Here is a 16,585-nt window from a genome sequence, read left to right on the forward strand (position 1 = left end):
AGTGGTAGTATTGTGCTAGTAGTTTACAGTGCAGTGCTACAACTTTCAACTTTATGTTGTTTTTCAATTTCTGTTTTCAGCATAATTTTTTATTTAATTGGAATGTCCTCATCATATTACGTTATTCTTTTAAACTTTTTTCTTTTCATTCATTTCATACGTCTCTTGTAGTCCTGTCACTGAACATAAATACGTTTGCTGATTTGATGGATATAGTGTATATTTTTAGGGCTAATCATTTGTAGTGTTTTAAAAATAATACAAAGCTCGCTAATAATTTGTAGTACAGTATTTCCGGGTGTATCTGATGACGTCACACACCGACACGCCCTTTCCCCCAACAGAGCGAGAAAGATGGCGCCCACTCACGTACTGAGATGCTGTCAACGGGGGTTAGCATGGATACCTGTGATTTTTATCGCCCTGGTTGTTTGCTGGTCCTATTATGCCTACGTGGTGGAGCTTTGTCTATGTAAGTGCACATCTTTCATCTCTTTTAAAGCCCTTTTGGGGCCACCTTTTCCATTATACTCGACACAGTGTCGCTTTTTTCGCTCGCTAGAAGGAAGTAAAGGGACGGACTGCAGCCCAATAATCCAACTTGACACAGCTAATTAGCTGCCAGCCCGCTTTGTTTGAATCCAATTCTTATTACATTTATTTCATTTTGTAGCCAAACAAACTTTCCATGCGCTGGGTAAGTGAGCATCATTTTTGCTCAATTTAGCTCCACTAGCTATAGCATTTTAAATCATTGCCAGCATTTATTAGACTGCTTCTACCTGATATTGTGACTAAAAACAATAATTTCATTGTATGATAGCTCCAAAACTTACAAAATGAGAATATTTAAATATTCTGTTCAATGTACAGTGTTACTGTTTTGAATTCTACCAATAGTAATTTATCGTCTGACATTTTTAAACCTGACAAGCTCACTTCAGAAATGTTTTTCTTTATTTTTCTTAAGCTTCTGCACCACGCAGCAGGGCTCCCTCCCTTCAAAACAACATCATACACAATCCAGATTATGTAGCAAACTGTTCTGTGCTTGTGAACAATTTAGTATCTTTTGTTGCATAGCAGAGGATGTCAAACTATTTTTAGTCCTTAAGGCCTTGGGTCGGGGGTCACGCCGGATCGTTTGGTAGCGCCCCGCAGAGATGCCCTTGACCTCACCCAAGCTGCTGACCCTAAGACTGAAACCCAAGCATAAGAAGCCTGAAGCCATTTTTTTTTTACCCCAGAGGAAATAATGCAAATACAATTCATCTCAGCCAATTGGAGACTTGTTGGTGAAGCTGCGGGTAGAAGAAGGGGAGACGAGGCTATTTTTGTACTTAGCCATGAGTTATTTATGGTATTGACTAGTATTTTTCACCATCTTTATCAAATTGCTGGCATTCACAACGGTCTTTGGTCCCGTGGCGGGTTATTGAGCAGACCCGTCATTCATGTTATTGATACATGAATGACCACAAAAAAGGATTAATTATTTATAAAGTCAATATTTTTGTTATAACACAGAAAGCCTGTTTATGATCTTCTAAATGTGGTTTTGAACATTACTAGAGATCTCTGGGCATGAAGTAACACCCCTATAGTCAGCTTTAATCTTATATTTCCCAATATAGTAGACATAATAGGAGAAAATTAGCATTGGGAGAGTTCTTTATGACCGCTTTAAAATACTACAAATCTTCTGAATGCCTTAATTTATTAATTTTTATGCTTAAATGCTTCATTAAGTAAAAAAAAAATACATACATTTTGCATGTTTTTCTAATAATAGATGGGAGTGAACCACAAAACATGAAGAAATGATGACTATATTTATGAACATTTATGCTAGAATGTAATTGCTATGAGATTACTGTGTAAGGATTCATATAAAAGTGTTGAAATGTATTTTTTTATGATGTTGTGTAGCCAATCCGGAGGTGCATCATAATTCAGCGGGGAAAACTGCTGACTAAGAGCCATAAAAAGCACAACAGAGCATCGTTGGTTTTGATGTACTTTGTCCCTTTTGGGCTGTCTAAAAATATGCCTGGTGGATTGTTTGCACGGTGCTGCCTTTATTTGATGTGTCGCTTGTGTTTCCTTGTCTCTTGCAGCCACCATCCAAAGTATAGGAGAGAAGGGTGAGCTTGTTTCTTGTCGTGGCTAAATATGCCGACCTTTTCTTTCCTCTAACGTTGATTATAAATGTCCCATGTTTCTCCAGTCGTCTACCTCATCTTCTTCCACCTCACTTTCGTCATGTTTGTGTGGTCTTACTGGAAGACCATCTTCACCAAGCCCGCCAACCCTTCCAATGAGGTAGGCTGCCATTTTTCCGTCTTGAAATGTTCATTCCGGTTCCCTAAAATGTGGAATTCTGTGTCCCCAGTTCTGCCTACCCAAGAATGAGAAGGAACGCTATGAGAAGGAGGAGCGGCCAGAATCCCAGCAAGAGATTTTGTGGCGAGCCGCCACTAGTCTGCCACTTTACACCCGCACTGGAGCAGGAGGTGTGCCAACATGGCTTCTTTATTCGGGCAAAAATAACACACTGTAACTATGTTATTTCATTGTTATTTCATTGAGTTAACTTCCTGTTGTGTTGCAGCAATCCGTTACTGTGACCGCTGCCAGGTTATTAAGCCGGACCGTTGTCATCACTGCTCCGCATGCGACATGTATGTTTTTTTAATTCATTATCTCGCTTGGAAAAATGTAGAATTTTCAATTTTCTCCTCCTGTCTGTCAAACTTTGTCACCACAACATGTAATCGTGTCTCATCTGTCGGCTGATAGGTGCGTACTGAAGATGGACCACCATTGTCCCTGGTATGTAACATGTTTACATTTCTATATTTATATTCTATATTTATCTGATCTGCTTTTACCATATCAACCCCCGTGAACCCAGAACAAAAACCCACGGTGAGGTAGCATTTAGCCACTCTGGCCCCCACCTGTGGAACAGCCTGCCGGAGAGCCTCAGGACTGTGGAGACTGTTGATATTTAAAAAAAAAAAACTGTGGAGACTGTTGATATTTAAAAAAAAAAAAAAATACTAAAGACACACCTTTTTAATCAGGCTTTTAACTCATATTTTTAAACTTTTTTATCTTTTTAGTCCTATTTTATGTTTTTAGTCTTTTTAGCTTTTAACTCCAGTGTTTCCTCACGGGGGGTCCGCGACACTGGGGGCTGTGTCGGGTCTGCTGAGGGGGTGCCATCATTGGGTCCCTTCGACGCGGCCGGCTGGGGGTTTCTCCCTTTTAATGTGGGGGTCCGCCCGTCTGTCGGAGTCGGGGGGACCCGGGTGCTGGTCCCCCGATGGCACGACCTGCGGCTTCACCCATTGTAGTAATTGTTTTTAATTCTGTAAAGCACTTTGTGTTGCATGTCTGTGCAGGAAAAGTGTTATACAAATAAAGTTGATTTGATTTGATTCTGCAAGTGTGTGAGCGGCACTTGCACACGTTAAAGCCTGACAATCCCAGAAAGGACTTGGATGTTTACTTTTGGCTTTTCAAGTCTCAGCCGTTGCCTGCAGAACAGCCACACCAGTGCCGTCCAGCCACCTTTTTAAAGCGCTGTTTGATTTCGATGCCGCGTTTGACCTTCCTGCGTGTCCATTACTCCCCAGGGTGAACAACTGCGTGGGATTCTCCAACTACAAGTTCTTCATCCTCTTCCTGGCCTACTCGCTGCTCTACTGCTTGTTCATCGCATCCACCGTCTTGCAGTATTTCATCAAGTTCTGGACCGTGAGTAATGACCGGGTCTGGATCCGCTTTCATCTCCTGAAGGGTCGCCACCTTCACCCTTCCTCACGCTCCTCCTGCCCTCTCCACCCACTCGCCCATCATTATAGCTTTTTTTAAAGCAAAGCAGCCGCCCCCCTTTTTCTCTACTTGACCATCCTTACCGCCTGTCCTCTCCTGGTGTTGCTAACACGTCTCGTTTCTGTTCCTACTAAAAAGCTTTGCCGGAGGAAAGCGGCTGAGAACTGCCCGAAGGTAACCCGCTGCATCCTCACTCGCCTTTGGCTTTGCACCGCCTCGTCGTCGTCGTCGTCATCGTGATGGTGTGCATGCCGTGTTCGTCCTTCCTGTCCCGCGCCTCGCCGTCCGCGTCCCCACAGTAGACGTGTTATTGATGCCGCTCTCGTCTCTCGCTTTCTCTCCCCGTAGAACGAGCTCCTAGACACCCAAAACACCGCCAAATTCCATGTCTTGTTTCTCTTCTTTGTGGCGGCCATGTTCTGCATCAGTATTCTCTCCCTCTTCAGCTACCACCTGTGGCTCGTCGGGAAGAACAGGTCCACCATCGGTAAAGCCTTCCCTCCCTTTTCGTCATTTTCTTTTCATAATATTATTCCAATACAACTTTTTCCTACATTAAATTAAACTAAATTATGCCTACATTTCAACATTTATTTGTCATATTAAAAAATCACTTATAAAACAAATAAAATAAAATAAATAAATAAAATCACAAATAAAATTTCAAAAGAAAACAGAACAAAAAAAAAAGTAAGTCATTTTCACAACAATAAAGTCAAAATATATAATAATAATAAGAAGAAAAAAACAGCTATAACTTTCCAGCAAAAAAAAATCTAAATACATATCAAGTCATATTCTAATGAGGAAAATAAATTATATGAGAATAAACTCATTACACAAAAATACAAAAAGGTATGCTCCTAAAATGAATTAAAAGTGTTATGAGTTTATTCTCATATAATTTATTTTCCTCATTAGAATATGACTTGATATGTATTTAGATTTTTTTTTGCTGGAAAGTTATAGCTGTTTTTTTTTTTTTTTCAACTATTACAGCTTTATTCTAGTAAAAAAAAATAATCGGAATATTATAATTTGATTCCCATATTGTAACTTTTTCGCAACCTAACTTTATTTTGTTTTTTTCTCATGTTATGACTTTTTTAAAATAAAACTTTAATATTTCACATCCATGCTACTCAAATGAATATAGATATTTTATTCATGATATTAATAGTTTATTCCTATGCAATTGCAACTTTTTTTGGATATATTCTCATGAAATTACTGCTGTTTTTTTCTATTTCTTGTATTATTTTTTTCATAATATTATGACTTTATTCTTATGAGATTAACATTTGCCCCGGCATAATATTCTATTAATTACAATTGTTTTCTCATAATACTTCAAATATGACAAATGACAACATTTTCTCGTTGGATTCCAACTTTTTTATCTTATTTTTCAGTCGTTTTTGTAAAATTATAGCAAATTTTTATTTTTATAAAATGTACTTGCTAAACTGTATTTTTACAATGTACCGCGGGCCACCATTTTTTTTTCCAGAGGCATTCAGAGCACCCGTCTTCAGGACCGGCTCAGACAAGAATGGCTTCTCGCTGGGCTTCCGAAAGAATATCGCTCAGGTGTTTGGAGACCAGAAGAAGTTCTGGCTGCTGCCCGTCTTCACCAGGTATGAAAGCAGCACTTGGTGGACCTTATCTGTTCCTTATCTCATCTCTTCCTCAACAGTCAAGGAGATGGTCTGACGTTCCCCACGCGGCTCGTCAACGCCGATGTGGAGCAGCCGACCGTCACCTTAAACCCGGAGTCGAATAAAAGGTGATCAATCAGAGAAACGTTAGCAGAAGTCGCAGAGTTTGGTTATTTGTGTTTTTTTTTTCTTCTTTCCAGCACCGTCGAAGTGACGGTGAGCCCGCTCAGCGAGTCGCAGAACCGCCTCCTGTGCAACGAACAGCACGCCAACAACCTGGGAGAACACGTGGCGAACAGTGCACTCAAGTCACGTAAGCTTCATGAGAAAGTGTCGTTTTTGGGGGGGGGGGGGGGATCGCAATCCACTCAGCGTGTCTTCATGTTCGCTTTCACAGCCGCAAGTGACGGCAACATCGTCTCCATGGAGAGCGAATCGTAACAAGGTGACTTCTTCGTCGCTGAACTGACTTTGTCATGCTAGAGTCCGATAAGAGCACCAAACGTGAGAAAAATCTAGCATCATTAGCATTAAAGCTACAGACACACTAAACGGCATCTTCCGACTAGCAGGGGTGTCCTAACTTTTTCCAGTGAAAAATGTAATGATGCCACTGATATTTTTTAAGCAACACATGTATTTATGTGTATTTCAAGAAAAAAGTGTGTGAAAATATATATATATATTTTTTTCAAAATGTTTTATATTTAATATTCAGGATATATTTCATATATTAGGATGGATATATATATATATTAAATATAACAAATTTTGTCTTCATTGTTTTAACATAACTTTTCCTACTACTTTGCTAAAAATAACATTTTTATTTCTCAGAATAAAACAAATAATTTTTTAAAAATATTTTAACTTTATGCTACTTAAATGCCATTATTTTTTCCTGATAATCTTATGACTTTATTCTCTACGTTTTTCTCTTTATATTATATATTATTGTTATTTATTATTATATTAAAATATTATTATTATTATTATATATTATTATTATATATTTAATATATTAGGATGGATATATATATCCTAAATATTAAATATAACAAATTTTGTCTTCATTGTTTTAACATAACTTTTCCTACTACTTTTCTAAAAATAACATTTTAATTTCTCAGAATAAAAAAAATTATCATAATTTTTTTTTAATATTTTAACTTTATGCTACTTAAATGGCATTTTTTCCTGATAATCTTATGACTTTATTCTCTAACTTTTTCTCTTTATATTATATATTATTATTATATTATTTATTATATATTATTATTATTATAATATATTATTATTTTATATTTAATATATTAGGATGGATATATATATCCTAAATATTAAATATAAAAAATTTTGTCTTCATTGTTTTAACATAACTTTTCCTACTACTTTTCTAAAAATAACATTTTTATTTCTCAGAATAAAAAAATTATCATAATTTCTTTTAATATTTTAACTTTATGCTACTTAAATGGCATTATTTTTTTCTGATAATCTTATGACTTTATTCTCTAACTTTTTCTCTTTATATTATTGTTATATATTATTATTATATTATTTATTATATATTATTATTATTATTATATATTATTATATATTTTGACTTTATTGTTGTGAAAATGACTTACTTTTTTTCTGTTTTCATTTAAAATTTTATTTGTGATTTTATTTATTTATTTTATTTCATGTGTTTTATAAGTGAGACAAGCCAAGAAAAAAAACAGCCATTGGCCACATTTGGCCCCCGGGCCACACTTTGGACACCCTTACATTTGTGTTTTCAAAAATGCCTTTTAAAATGTAAGTTGCCGTATGAAAGTTTTTATATTTATAGTTTATATATTTATATAAGTTTATATATTTTTGGCTAACACATTTCAAATACACTATGATGGCATTTTGAGGCGTGGTTGTATAAAAAAAAAAAAAAAAAAAAATTTGAAGGCGGGATTTAACTCTTGTTTCCACCACAGGAGCGACTCCTCAATCATCCAGTCTGATGCCTTAAGCTGTGCGATACTTTTGTCTCATCACCATGACGACAGCCCCTCAGCGCAACCTCAGAGTAACTATGGAAATGCATTCCTTTCACCAGTTGGCGCCGTTGGTGTTTCTCCCTGCATGCAGATGCCCCCACTGGGGCGTGTAACACCTTTGTGCCCCCCACCCACCCCACTCCAAAGCCTCTCTCATTCTCTCTCTTTCACACACACTTCATAGGACACATATCGATATTGTTGGATTATGGAACTCTTGCGGATGATGCAGGCAAGTGTTTTTATTAGTATTTTTTTGGGGTGCCAAAAGCGACCTGGATTGGAATTGTGAATGCAGTGAAACGTGGGAGAAAAGCACTTTTTTTGTTTTGTTTTCCGAACTCTTTTTGTAAAATTCCCCATCTGAAGGAACGCCGAAGTGGGAATACTGGAGTTTTTGGATGTCGGGAGCACAAGATGGTGCATTTGCACCGCAGAGTTCATCAACGTCCATCAGATAGCGTGCTGCTTTTTAGCGGGTCGGAAAGCAACACTAAACTGATGGCTTGTTGATGTGTGTGTGTGTGTGTGTGTGTGTGTGTGTGTGTGTGCAGACGTGCCGCTACGTAGCCTTTACATCTCGTTTCTAACGCCACCCCGCTTTAAGTGGAATTGATTTCTATGTTTCGTTCAGGCCGTGCTCAGCTGATGAACACTTTATTGCCAAAATAAGGGCTGAGACTTCTGAACCTCAAATGTTTACAGCATCTTAGCTTTACCTCTTTGGGCCAAACGGCATTAAAAGTCACATTTTCTTTTTCAAACTGGACCTTCTTGCCTGTCGGGTTAGTGTCGGTGTGCCGGTACCGATTCTGACCAGCAGGTGGCGACAGCTTTATTTAGCCAGCAGTTCTTCAGTATCAAGTCCACAAAGATGTCCTATTATTTATTCCGTGGTGGAAAAATGGAATCACTTCCGCTGTGTCAGCTCAATGTTGTCGTCGTCATCATCTTGCGATGTCATCGTTTTTTATACGAGGCCCTTCCGTGAATCTATTCTCATCTTGTACTCCATGTGTTCCTCCCATTTAAAAAAAAAAAAAAAAAGGGCACGTGCGTATGTATTTTTGCAATGCGTCCAATTGTGTTGTTTTGTAATATTATCGTCTTGCACAGCAACATTTTTTTTTTTTTTTACCTAAGTGTGTACGGCGGGCCAGAATAAAGCTCCAAAAAAAAAAGCATGGCGTCAAAGTGTAAAACGGGCACAAAGACGTAGAAGTGGAAGCATGGTGGTGCGTCATGTTCGAGCGCCGCTTTACTCTGGTGTATCCCAACTTGATAATAAACCAAGCCATAAAAGCACAAATAGCCATGTCCGTTTGTCCGCGTCTTCCAGTGCTGCGTTCTCAGGGTTTTATCCCGTTATAGCCCCCCCCCAAAAAAAAAAATTCCTTCTTGGCACTCACTTTCATCTCTCTTTCAAGCACACAGTGGAGCTTCCAAACACTATTAACCGTGCAGGCTATGGACGTTCTTAGCTGTTATAAAGGTACAAATAACAGTACTCCCTCCTTTATCACAGTTAATTGCTTCCATACCTGACCATGATAAGTGAATTCTTATTTTTGTATAAAACCTGTTTATGACATTCTAAATATAGCTTTTAACATTGTTAGAGCCCTCGAGACAGGGACTAAAATAAACTAAACTAATATCCCAGCCGTCTTCGGGCGAGAGGTGGGGTCCACCCTGGACTGGTGGCCAGCCAATCACAGGGCACATATAGACAAACAACCATTCACACTCACATTCATACCTATGGACAATTTGGAGTCGCTAATTAACCTAGCATGTTTTTGGAATGTGGGAGGAAACCGGAGTACCCGGAGAAAACCCACGCGTGCAAACTCCACACAGAGATGGCCGAGGGTGGAATTGAACCCTGGTCTCCTAGCTGTGAGATCTACGCGCTCGAAACTAAAATGAAGTCAAAGGACTTGCTGTTTTAAAGCATTCGTAGTTAAACAGGCAGCAAGTTAAAAATGATTTGGAGTGCATGAGAAAGTGGAACACACCACATTTCTGAAGTATATTGTGACATTGTAACTTCGGGCGAGAGGCGGGGTACACCCTGGACTGGTGGCCAGCCAATCACAGGGCACATATAGACAAACAACCATTCACACTCACATTCATACCTATGGACAATTTGGAGTCGCTAATTAACCTAGCATGTTTTTGGAATGAGGGAGGAGAAAACCCATGCATGCACCAGGAGAACATGCAAACTCCACACACACATGGCTGAGGGTGGAATTGAACCCTGGTAATAAACTAAAATAAAGTAAAATGACTTGCTGTTTTAAAGCATTTGTAGTTAAACAGGCAGCAAGTTAAAAATGATTTAGAGTGCATGAGAAAGTGGAATTGTGCAACACGGCAGCACATGGACAGTGTTAAAAATTACATGAAGAGGTTGCCTACAGCCACAGCTGTCATTTACTGTAAGCGACTGTGATTAATTGAGACTTTAATCTGCGGATTGAATTCAAGGTTAGGTTGGACCGCACAGATGGCCCGACGCGTTTAGGGGTTGCAGTAAATTCCATTTCTGGTTCTAGGGTTGTCATCACACATTTCCTCTTTGCCGGTACTAAAGCCAGTATGCGGTGGCAACATCTCAGGTGATGTGTACTGGGATGACCCCCCAGCCCCCAAACAGGAAGTGTGAATCAGTAAAAACAGTGAAGAAAACTTCCCTTATTTTAGTCATGAGCTCACTATTTTTCCGCTTTGCATGCAAGGATGCAAAGTCAGCACAGACGTGATCCCGTTTTACTGTTGCCAAATAAGACCTGTACACTACATCATGACTTGGTGGAGTAGACTTGAACCTTCAGTATCTGTTTGGCACCCAGGGTCCTTGACTCCTGCCAAATATAAACATCAAACGTCCTTACACTTCCTTTTAAATGCTTTTTCAAAGTATTCCACAGCAAGAGGCTAATGGCTAATGAGTTTATTTGCTCCGGGTGCAATGACCTCCGTGTCACTTTTTCTCGTTTACAGCGTCGACCGTGACTGCTTTCAAAGAAAACACGTCACAAGGCCAAAGCTTAGCCTGCACCGCCGTTTATTCAGTCTTTTTTGGCATGAAATCTCATGTACCTGTGATATTTTAAATACATACGGTAGTACAATGTAAGCAATGAATAAATATGAACATACTGTATGCCCATGTAAATAGCATCTTGGGTCATAACGAGCATGAAGATAACTATAAATACATCAGTCTTCAGCGGGGGTGAGTACCAGTACTTTGACTTTACATTGTGTTGTTTTCTTAACTTCTTTTTACACTTGAATTGGAACTAAGCTAGGAACTTTATTATTTAAAAAAATATTGAAAAATCACAATAATGTAGTTTTAAAAAATCAGAAAATGTTTAAACATTTATTATATATTGTAATATTTTATTACATGAACAGAAAAATGGGTTAAAAATGTAAAAAAAAATTAAATTCAATGTAAATTTAAAATATATATATTTAGAAATGCAAGTGTTTAATCAGAACTTCTTGCATCTGTTTTTTAAATTCTTAAAATGTATTATATTTAGCATTTTATTGCCTAATCGTAAATATATAATCAATCAATTGTTGAACAGGTTTAATAAAATATATTTTTAATGGTAAAAATACATTAAAGACATATTTTATTTGTTAAATACATGAGAACAACCTGGCGTCTTCAGAGGCGGTGAGTACCAGTACTTTGACTTTACATTGTGTTGTTTTCTTAACTTCTTTTTACACTTGAATTGGAACTAAGCTAGGGACTTTTTGTTATTTTTTACAAAATTTTTGAACAATTAAAATCTAGTTTTAAAAAATCAGAACCTGTTTTAATCATTTTTTTTTAAATTATATATTGTAATATTTTATTGCATGAATAGAAAAATTTGTAAATTCAATGTAAATTTAAAAAAATGTATTTAGAAATGCAAGTTTTTAATCAGTACTTGTTTTTTTAATTCTTAAAATGTATTATATTTAGCATTTTATTGCCTAATCAAAAATATAGGATAAATCAATTGTTGAACAGGTTTAATAAAATATTTATATTAATTAATACTAAATATATATTGTAATTAATATTATAATATATATTTATTTATATAATAATATTTTAAATGGCAAAAAATACTAAAGAGAGACATTTTGTATTTAAAAAAATGAAATGTGTAGATATATAGTCAAATCGGTTATTTCTAACACAGAACATGTATTTTAATAATGAATACAAATAATCTACTTCTGAATATATATATGCAGTATGGTCTCCTTGCTGTGATGGTGGAGTTGTGTCGGGGTTCCTGCGTGTTTCCAGGAGGAGGCGGGTCCGGGACATCCATCAAGCGTGTGGGCGCCCCTGCTGAACAACATATCAGTGCACTGCCAAGTAGGAAGGCTCTTTTTCCTCGTTGAGGGACACACAAACACCGACATCATCACTGCAACCGCGGAAGGGTCCATCTTTGAAAAGTCGTCATGAACGAGTCCATCCCCACCGTGGACCCTCGCTGCTTGGACCAACCTCCGCTGGCTTTGGACATCATTCTCCGTGAGTAGTCTCACTTTAGGCTTTATTTTACAGCCATATTTTCCAGAATTGTGAGAAACACACTAATTAGAAACACATTGGACTTTGCTAATAAGGGGGGAGCTACAACATGTGGTATCGTCCAAAAACATACCCAATCGAACACTTTTGGAGAACATTTGCTTTTAATTTGACTCACTAGGAAATTCACTGGAAATAATAGTTTCAAATGTGTTAAATATAAGATTAATGACGTGTTTCTAAACTATTTTAACGATTAGTGACACCCGTGCCCAATTCGACGGTGTGCCAGTCTCTGCTTCTTATTAGCATTGGGAACGCCCCGTTTTGCCATATAAGGAAGTGACAACCTCGTGGTCACAGAAACTGTACAATTTAGTGATTTGTGAGGATTTTATTGAGGTTATTGATATATTTTGTGATATAATTTACTTTTTATATAAATATTTTGTGAAATTATTGCTGTAATGGTAAAATAATAGAGTAAATTGTAGGTTAAAGTCATTCTAATTACCAATGCAACTGTACAAATGCAAACATATACTGTGTATATATACATATAATAGCATATAATAGCAGTAATGTGTTTCTCCAGAGTTGGACCTGTTTGGCGTGATCTTGTACTCCATCCTGACCTTCATGGCGGTGGTGTCCATGCTGATCTTCATGGAGGAGTGTGTTTATATTTACAAGAAAGTGCCAGCCAATAAGAAGAGCACCATCATATGGGTGAACGGAGCGGCGCCCGTAAGTAGTGCCGACCCTCCATGGGACCGCATCGTATTCTTCCCAACGGTTTCCTTGTGTGTGTGTGTTTTGAAGGTGATCGCCGCCATGTCCTGTATAGGGATGTGGATCCCGCGCGCCACCATGTTTACCGACATGACCTCAGCCTGGTGCGTTTGTCTTCTTCTTCTTCGTCCTCTGCCGTATCATCCTTACATTGCTGCTTCCCACCACCGTGTGCAGCTACTTTGCCATCGTGGTGTTCAAGTTCCTCATATTGATGATAGAGGAGGTGGGCGGCGACGAGGCGTTCCTGCGGCGGGCGCCGAAGCACCAGTTGAGGATCAGCACGGGGCCGTGCTGCTGCTGCTGTCCCTGCCTGCCGCATGTGGCCATCACACGGTAAACAATTTTTGTGCGCTTTATGGATTTTTGTTGGGGGGCGGGGGGGGTAGTTATGTAAAAATGTTGGCACTCCAAAGGTTGGAGTTTACTTAGAAGGTTGAACACACTCATGGACATTCTGGTGGAGTTAAAAGTCCACTTCCCCACCCCACCACCCCCATCATGTGATGATGATGATGATGATGGTAATGGGGGGGGTGTTCCACAAAACCGTCCCCTCCATTCCAGGCGCTCTCTGTTCCTGCTCAAACTCGGCTCCTTCCAGTTTGCTCTGCTCAAGATCGTCTTCACCGTCCTCTCCATCGCTCTGTGGACCAACGGAACCTTCGACTTGGCTGATGTGAGTCCATGCAAAGGCTGTCCTACCAAGAAATGTACTTCTCCACAGTTTTAACCGGATAGCTTGTTTTATGATGTGTAGCAAAGCCTTTTGCGGTAGATAATAAGCAATGTTTTTTTTTTTTAGATATGTAGCAAAGCCTTTATTTTCCTCTGTGATGTGGTTGGCGTGTACATCAGGGTTCGGGACACAGGAAGAATATTTTTTTATGATGTCTCACCGACAAATAATTGTAAGAGTATTTTTAGATGTGTAGCGAAGCCTGCCTTTTTTTTTTACAAACAAAGCCGTCAACTATGATGTAATGAGCCTTTTTATCAGGGATTGCAAAGAAGCGGGTCGAAGGCAGAAGGAGGCTTTGTGGGCAGAGTTTAGTTTTAAGATGTGTAGCGAAGCCTGCCTTTGTATTATTTGTTTATGATGGCAGAGCTTTAAGATGTGTAGCGAAGCCTTTATTTTTCTTTACAAAGCTGTTGTGGACGTATATTTACGAAACTTTTTTGTGATGTCTTACCGACAAATAATTGGCAAAGCTTTGTTTTTAGATGTGTAGCGAAGCCTGCCTTTTTTTTTTTTTTTTTTTTTACAAACAAAGCCGTCAACTATGATGTAATGAGCCTTTTTATCGGGGGATTGCAAAAAAGCGGGTCGAAGGCAGAAGGAGGCTTTGTGGGCAGAGTTTAGTTTTAAGATGTGTAGCGAAGCCTGCCTTTGTATTGTGTTTGTTTATGATGGCAGAGCTTTAAGATGTGTAGCGAAGCCTTTATTTTTCTTTACAAAGCTGTTGTGGACGTATATTTACGAATATTTTTTATGATGTCTCACCGACAAATAATTGGCAAAGCTTTGTTTTTAGATGTGTAGCGAAGCCTGCCTTTTTTTTTTTTTTTTTACAAACAAAGCCGTCAACTATGATGTAATGAGCCTTTTTATCAGGGATTGCAAAGAAGCGGGTTGAAGGCAGAAGGAGGCTTTGTGGGCAGAGTTTAGTTTTAAGATGTGTAGCGAAGCCTGCTTTGTATTGTGTTTGTTTATGATGGCAGGGCTTTAAGATGTGTAGCGAAGCCTGTATTTTTCTTTACAAAGCTGTTGTGGACGTATATTTACGAATATTTTTTTATGATGTCTCACCGACAAATAATTGGCAAAGCTTTGTTTTTAGATGTGTAGCGAAGCCTGTCTTTTTTTTTTTTACAAACAAAGCCGTCAACTATGATGTAATGAGCCTTTTTATCGGGGGATTGCAAAGAAGCGGGTCGAAGGCAGAAGGAGGCTTTGTGGGCAGAGTTTAGTTTTAAGATGTGTAGCGAAGCCTGCTTTGTATTGTGTTTGTTTATGATGGCAGGGCTTTAAGATGTGTAGCGAAGCCTTTATTTTTCTTTACAAAGCTGTGGTGGGCGGATACACAGGACGCTTTTTTTTAAATAATGTCTCACCGACAAATAATTGGCAAATATTTGTTTTTAGATGTGTAGCGAAGCCTGATTATTTATTTACTGTGCTCGGTGAATAGTGGATGTTTCTATCAGGACTTGCGAAGGGCGGCTCAGAGGAAGAGTGTTTGTTTGTGATGTCTCACAAGCGAATTGTTGGCTTTAAGATGTGTAGCGAAGCCTTTTTTTTCTTTTTTTTTTACAAAGCTGCCCCCTTTTTAGCAAAATATAGCCGACTCTCCCTGTGTGCTTCTTAGCTGAACATCACAGGATCAGCAATATGGATCAACCCCTTTGTGGGCATCTTGACCATCATCGCCCTGTGGCCCGTAGCCATCACCTTCATGCACCTCAAGACCACCTTACGCACCATAAAGATCATCCCCAAGTACGCCATGTACCAGGTAAGGCGCCACGCCCCCCACATTATGACAGGTGTCACCCCCCCAACAAGCGTTTCCTTGTCGGCAGCTGGTGCTGGTCCTGACCCAGCTGCAAAGCGCCATCATCAACATCCTGGCTTTGAACGGAACCATCGCCTGCGCGCCGCCGTTCTCGTCCGCCGCCAGAGGATACAGTGAGTGCACGGCCAGCTTTGCGCTTCCTGATGTCGCCTCAAACGCACGTCTCCGTGTGCGTCTCTGCAGTGATGAGTCAGCAGCTGTTGATCCTGGAGATGTTCATCATCACGCTGGTGACGCGTCTGCTCTATCGCCGCCTCTACGATCCGCTGCCCGAGGATGAATGCAACGACGCCGCCGACGACGAGAAGGCCAAAATGGTTACCATGCCGGAAGCTGTATGAGTCGGTCTCATACAGGAACGGGAACGTTCCCTACCTCCGCTTTCTGTGGATTTGATCAGGAGATGGTCGGATGTTCACCTGACTGAGCAGACTTCCTGCTTGCACAAACTTTGAGTGAAGAAACTCTGCTGCCAATATGCCTCAGGTGGTTGCCATCATAACAAAGTGACGCAAGAACAACGTTTATATTTGACGTGTTGCAGGTAATTATTTCCTTCATATACAACTAGGAAAAGGGAATATTTAACTAGATTATTTTCATTACATGCTGGATGCCAATTTACATTTTTAAAATGCTCAAGTTCCCAATAATATGACATTTCAGGGACTTTACATTCAATGCAATTTCTCCATAGAAATATACATGGAATTGTTACCAAGACATACTGTATATAATATAATGTCCTTCAGGTGATTGGAAAAAAATGTTGTTTTATCTTTTATGATGCTGGACCCTTTCTGTCACGCTTATATTTCAAAGACACTATATTCCAAAGATACTGCTATGCTTTCCTATTAGAGTGTTATTCTATTGTTCCACTAGATGGCAGCAGAAACCACTCTAACGTAGGACGTGGCAGATGACGTTCGGAATGCAAATATTTGTAACGTTATAAATTAATAAAAAAGCATTTTTGAATTTGAGCCATTACAACAAACAAATCAATTGATGATTAAAGTATGTTTTGTTATTGCTTTCTTTTGTTACGCTAAAATTGTAAAATTTTGAAAGTACATAAACAGACGAGCCCGTTTTGATTGATGCTGTTTT

The 16,585-nt window shown here is 38.9% G+C and overlaps 2 protein-coding genes across 3 annotated transcripts; both read left to right on the forward strand.

The window, feature by feature from the left end:
- Window positions 1-332: 332 nt before the first annotated feature.
- LOC131109044 (palmitoyltransferase ZDHHC20-B-like) lies at window positions 333-8,846 on the forward strand. Of its 2 annotated transcripts, XM_058060579.2 has the most exons (14): window positions 333-472; window positions 2,118-2,144; window positions 2,228-2,322; window positions 2,393-2,513; window positions 2,612-2,681; window positions 2,800-2,832; window positions 3,642-3,762; window positions 3,979-4,014; window positions 4,189-4,327; window positions 5,351-5,477; window positions 5,537-5,626; window positions 5,699-5,811; window positions 5,896-5,943; window positions 7,475-8,846. In XM_058060579.2, exons 1-13 carry the CDS (start codon window positions 355-357, stop codon window positions 5,937-5,939), a joined length of 1,134 nt encoding a protein of 377 aa, XP_057916562.2. In that variant the 5' UTR covers window positions 333-354; the 3' UTR covers window positions 5,940-5,943; window positions 7,475-8,846. The 2 variants fall into 2 exon arrangements, with proteins under 2 accessions (XP_057916562.2, XP_057916564.2); XM_058060581.2 differs by lacking the exon at window positions 3,979-4,014.
- Window positions 8,847-11,880: 3,034 nt separating this feature from the next.
- Window positions 11,881-16,228, forward strand: slc51a (solute carrier family 51 member A). Its single transcript, XM_058059875.2, has 8 exons — window positions 11,881-12,104; window positions 12,700-12,851; window positions 12,927-13,000; window positions 13,074-13,232; window positions 13,464-13,575; window positions 15,266-15,412; window positions 15,480-15,585; window positions 15,656-16,228. Exons 1-8 carry the CDS (start codon window positions 12,032-12,034, stop codon window positions 15,811-15,813), a joined length of 981 nt encoding a protein of 326 aa, XP_057915858.2. The 5' UTR covers window positions 11,881-12,031; the 3' UTR covers window positions 15,814-16,228.
- The last annotated feature ends 357 nt before the right edge of the window (window positions 16,229-16,585 follow it).

Source organism: Doryrhamphus excisus, linkage group LG5, assembly GCF_037039965.1.
Source record: "Doryrhamphus excisus strain RoL-2023G ecotype Guam linkage group LG5, RoL_Dexc_Guam_v1.1, whole genome shotgun sequence".
Lineage (NCBI taxonomy): Eukaryota > Metazoa > Chordata > Actinopteri > Syngnathiformes > Syngnathidae > Doryrhamphus > Doryrhamphus excisus.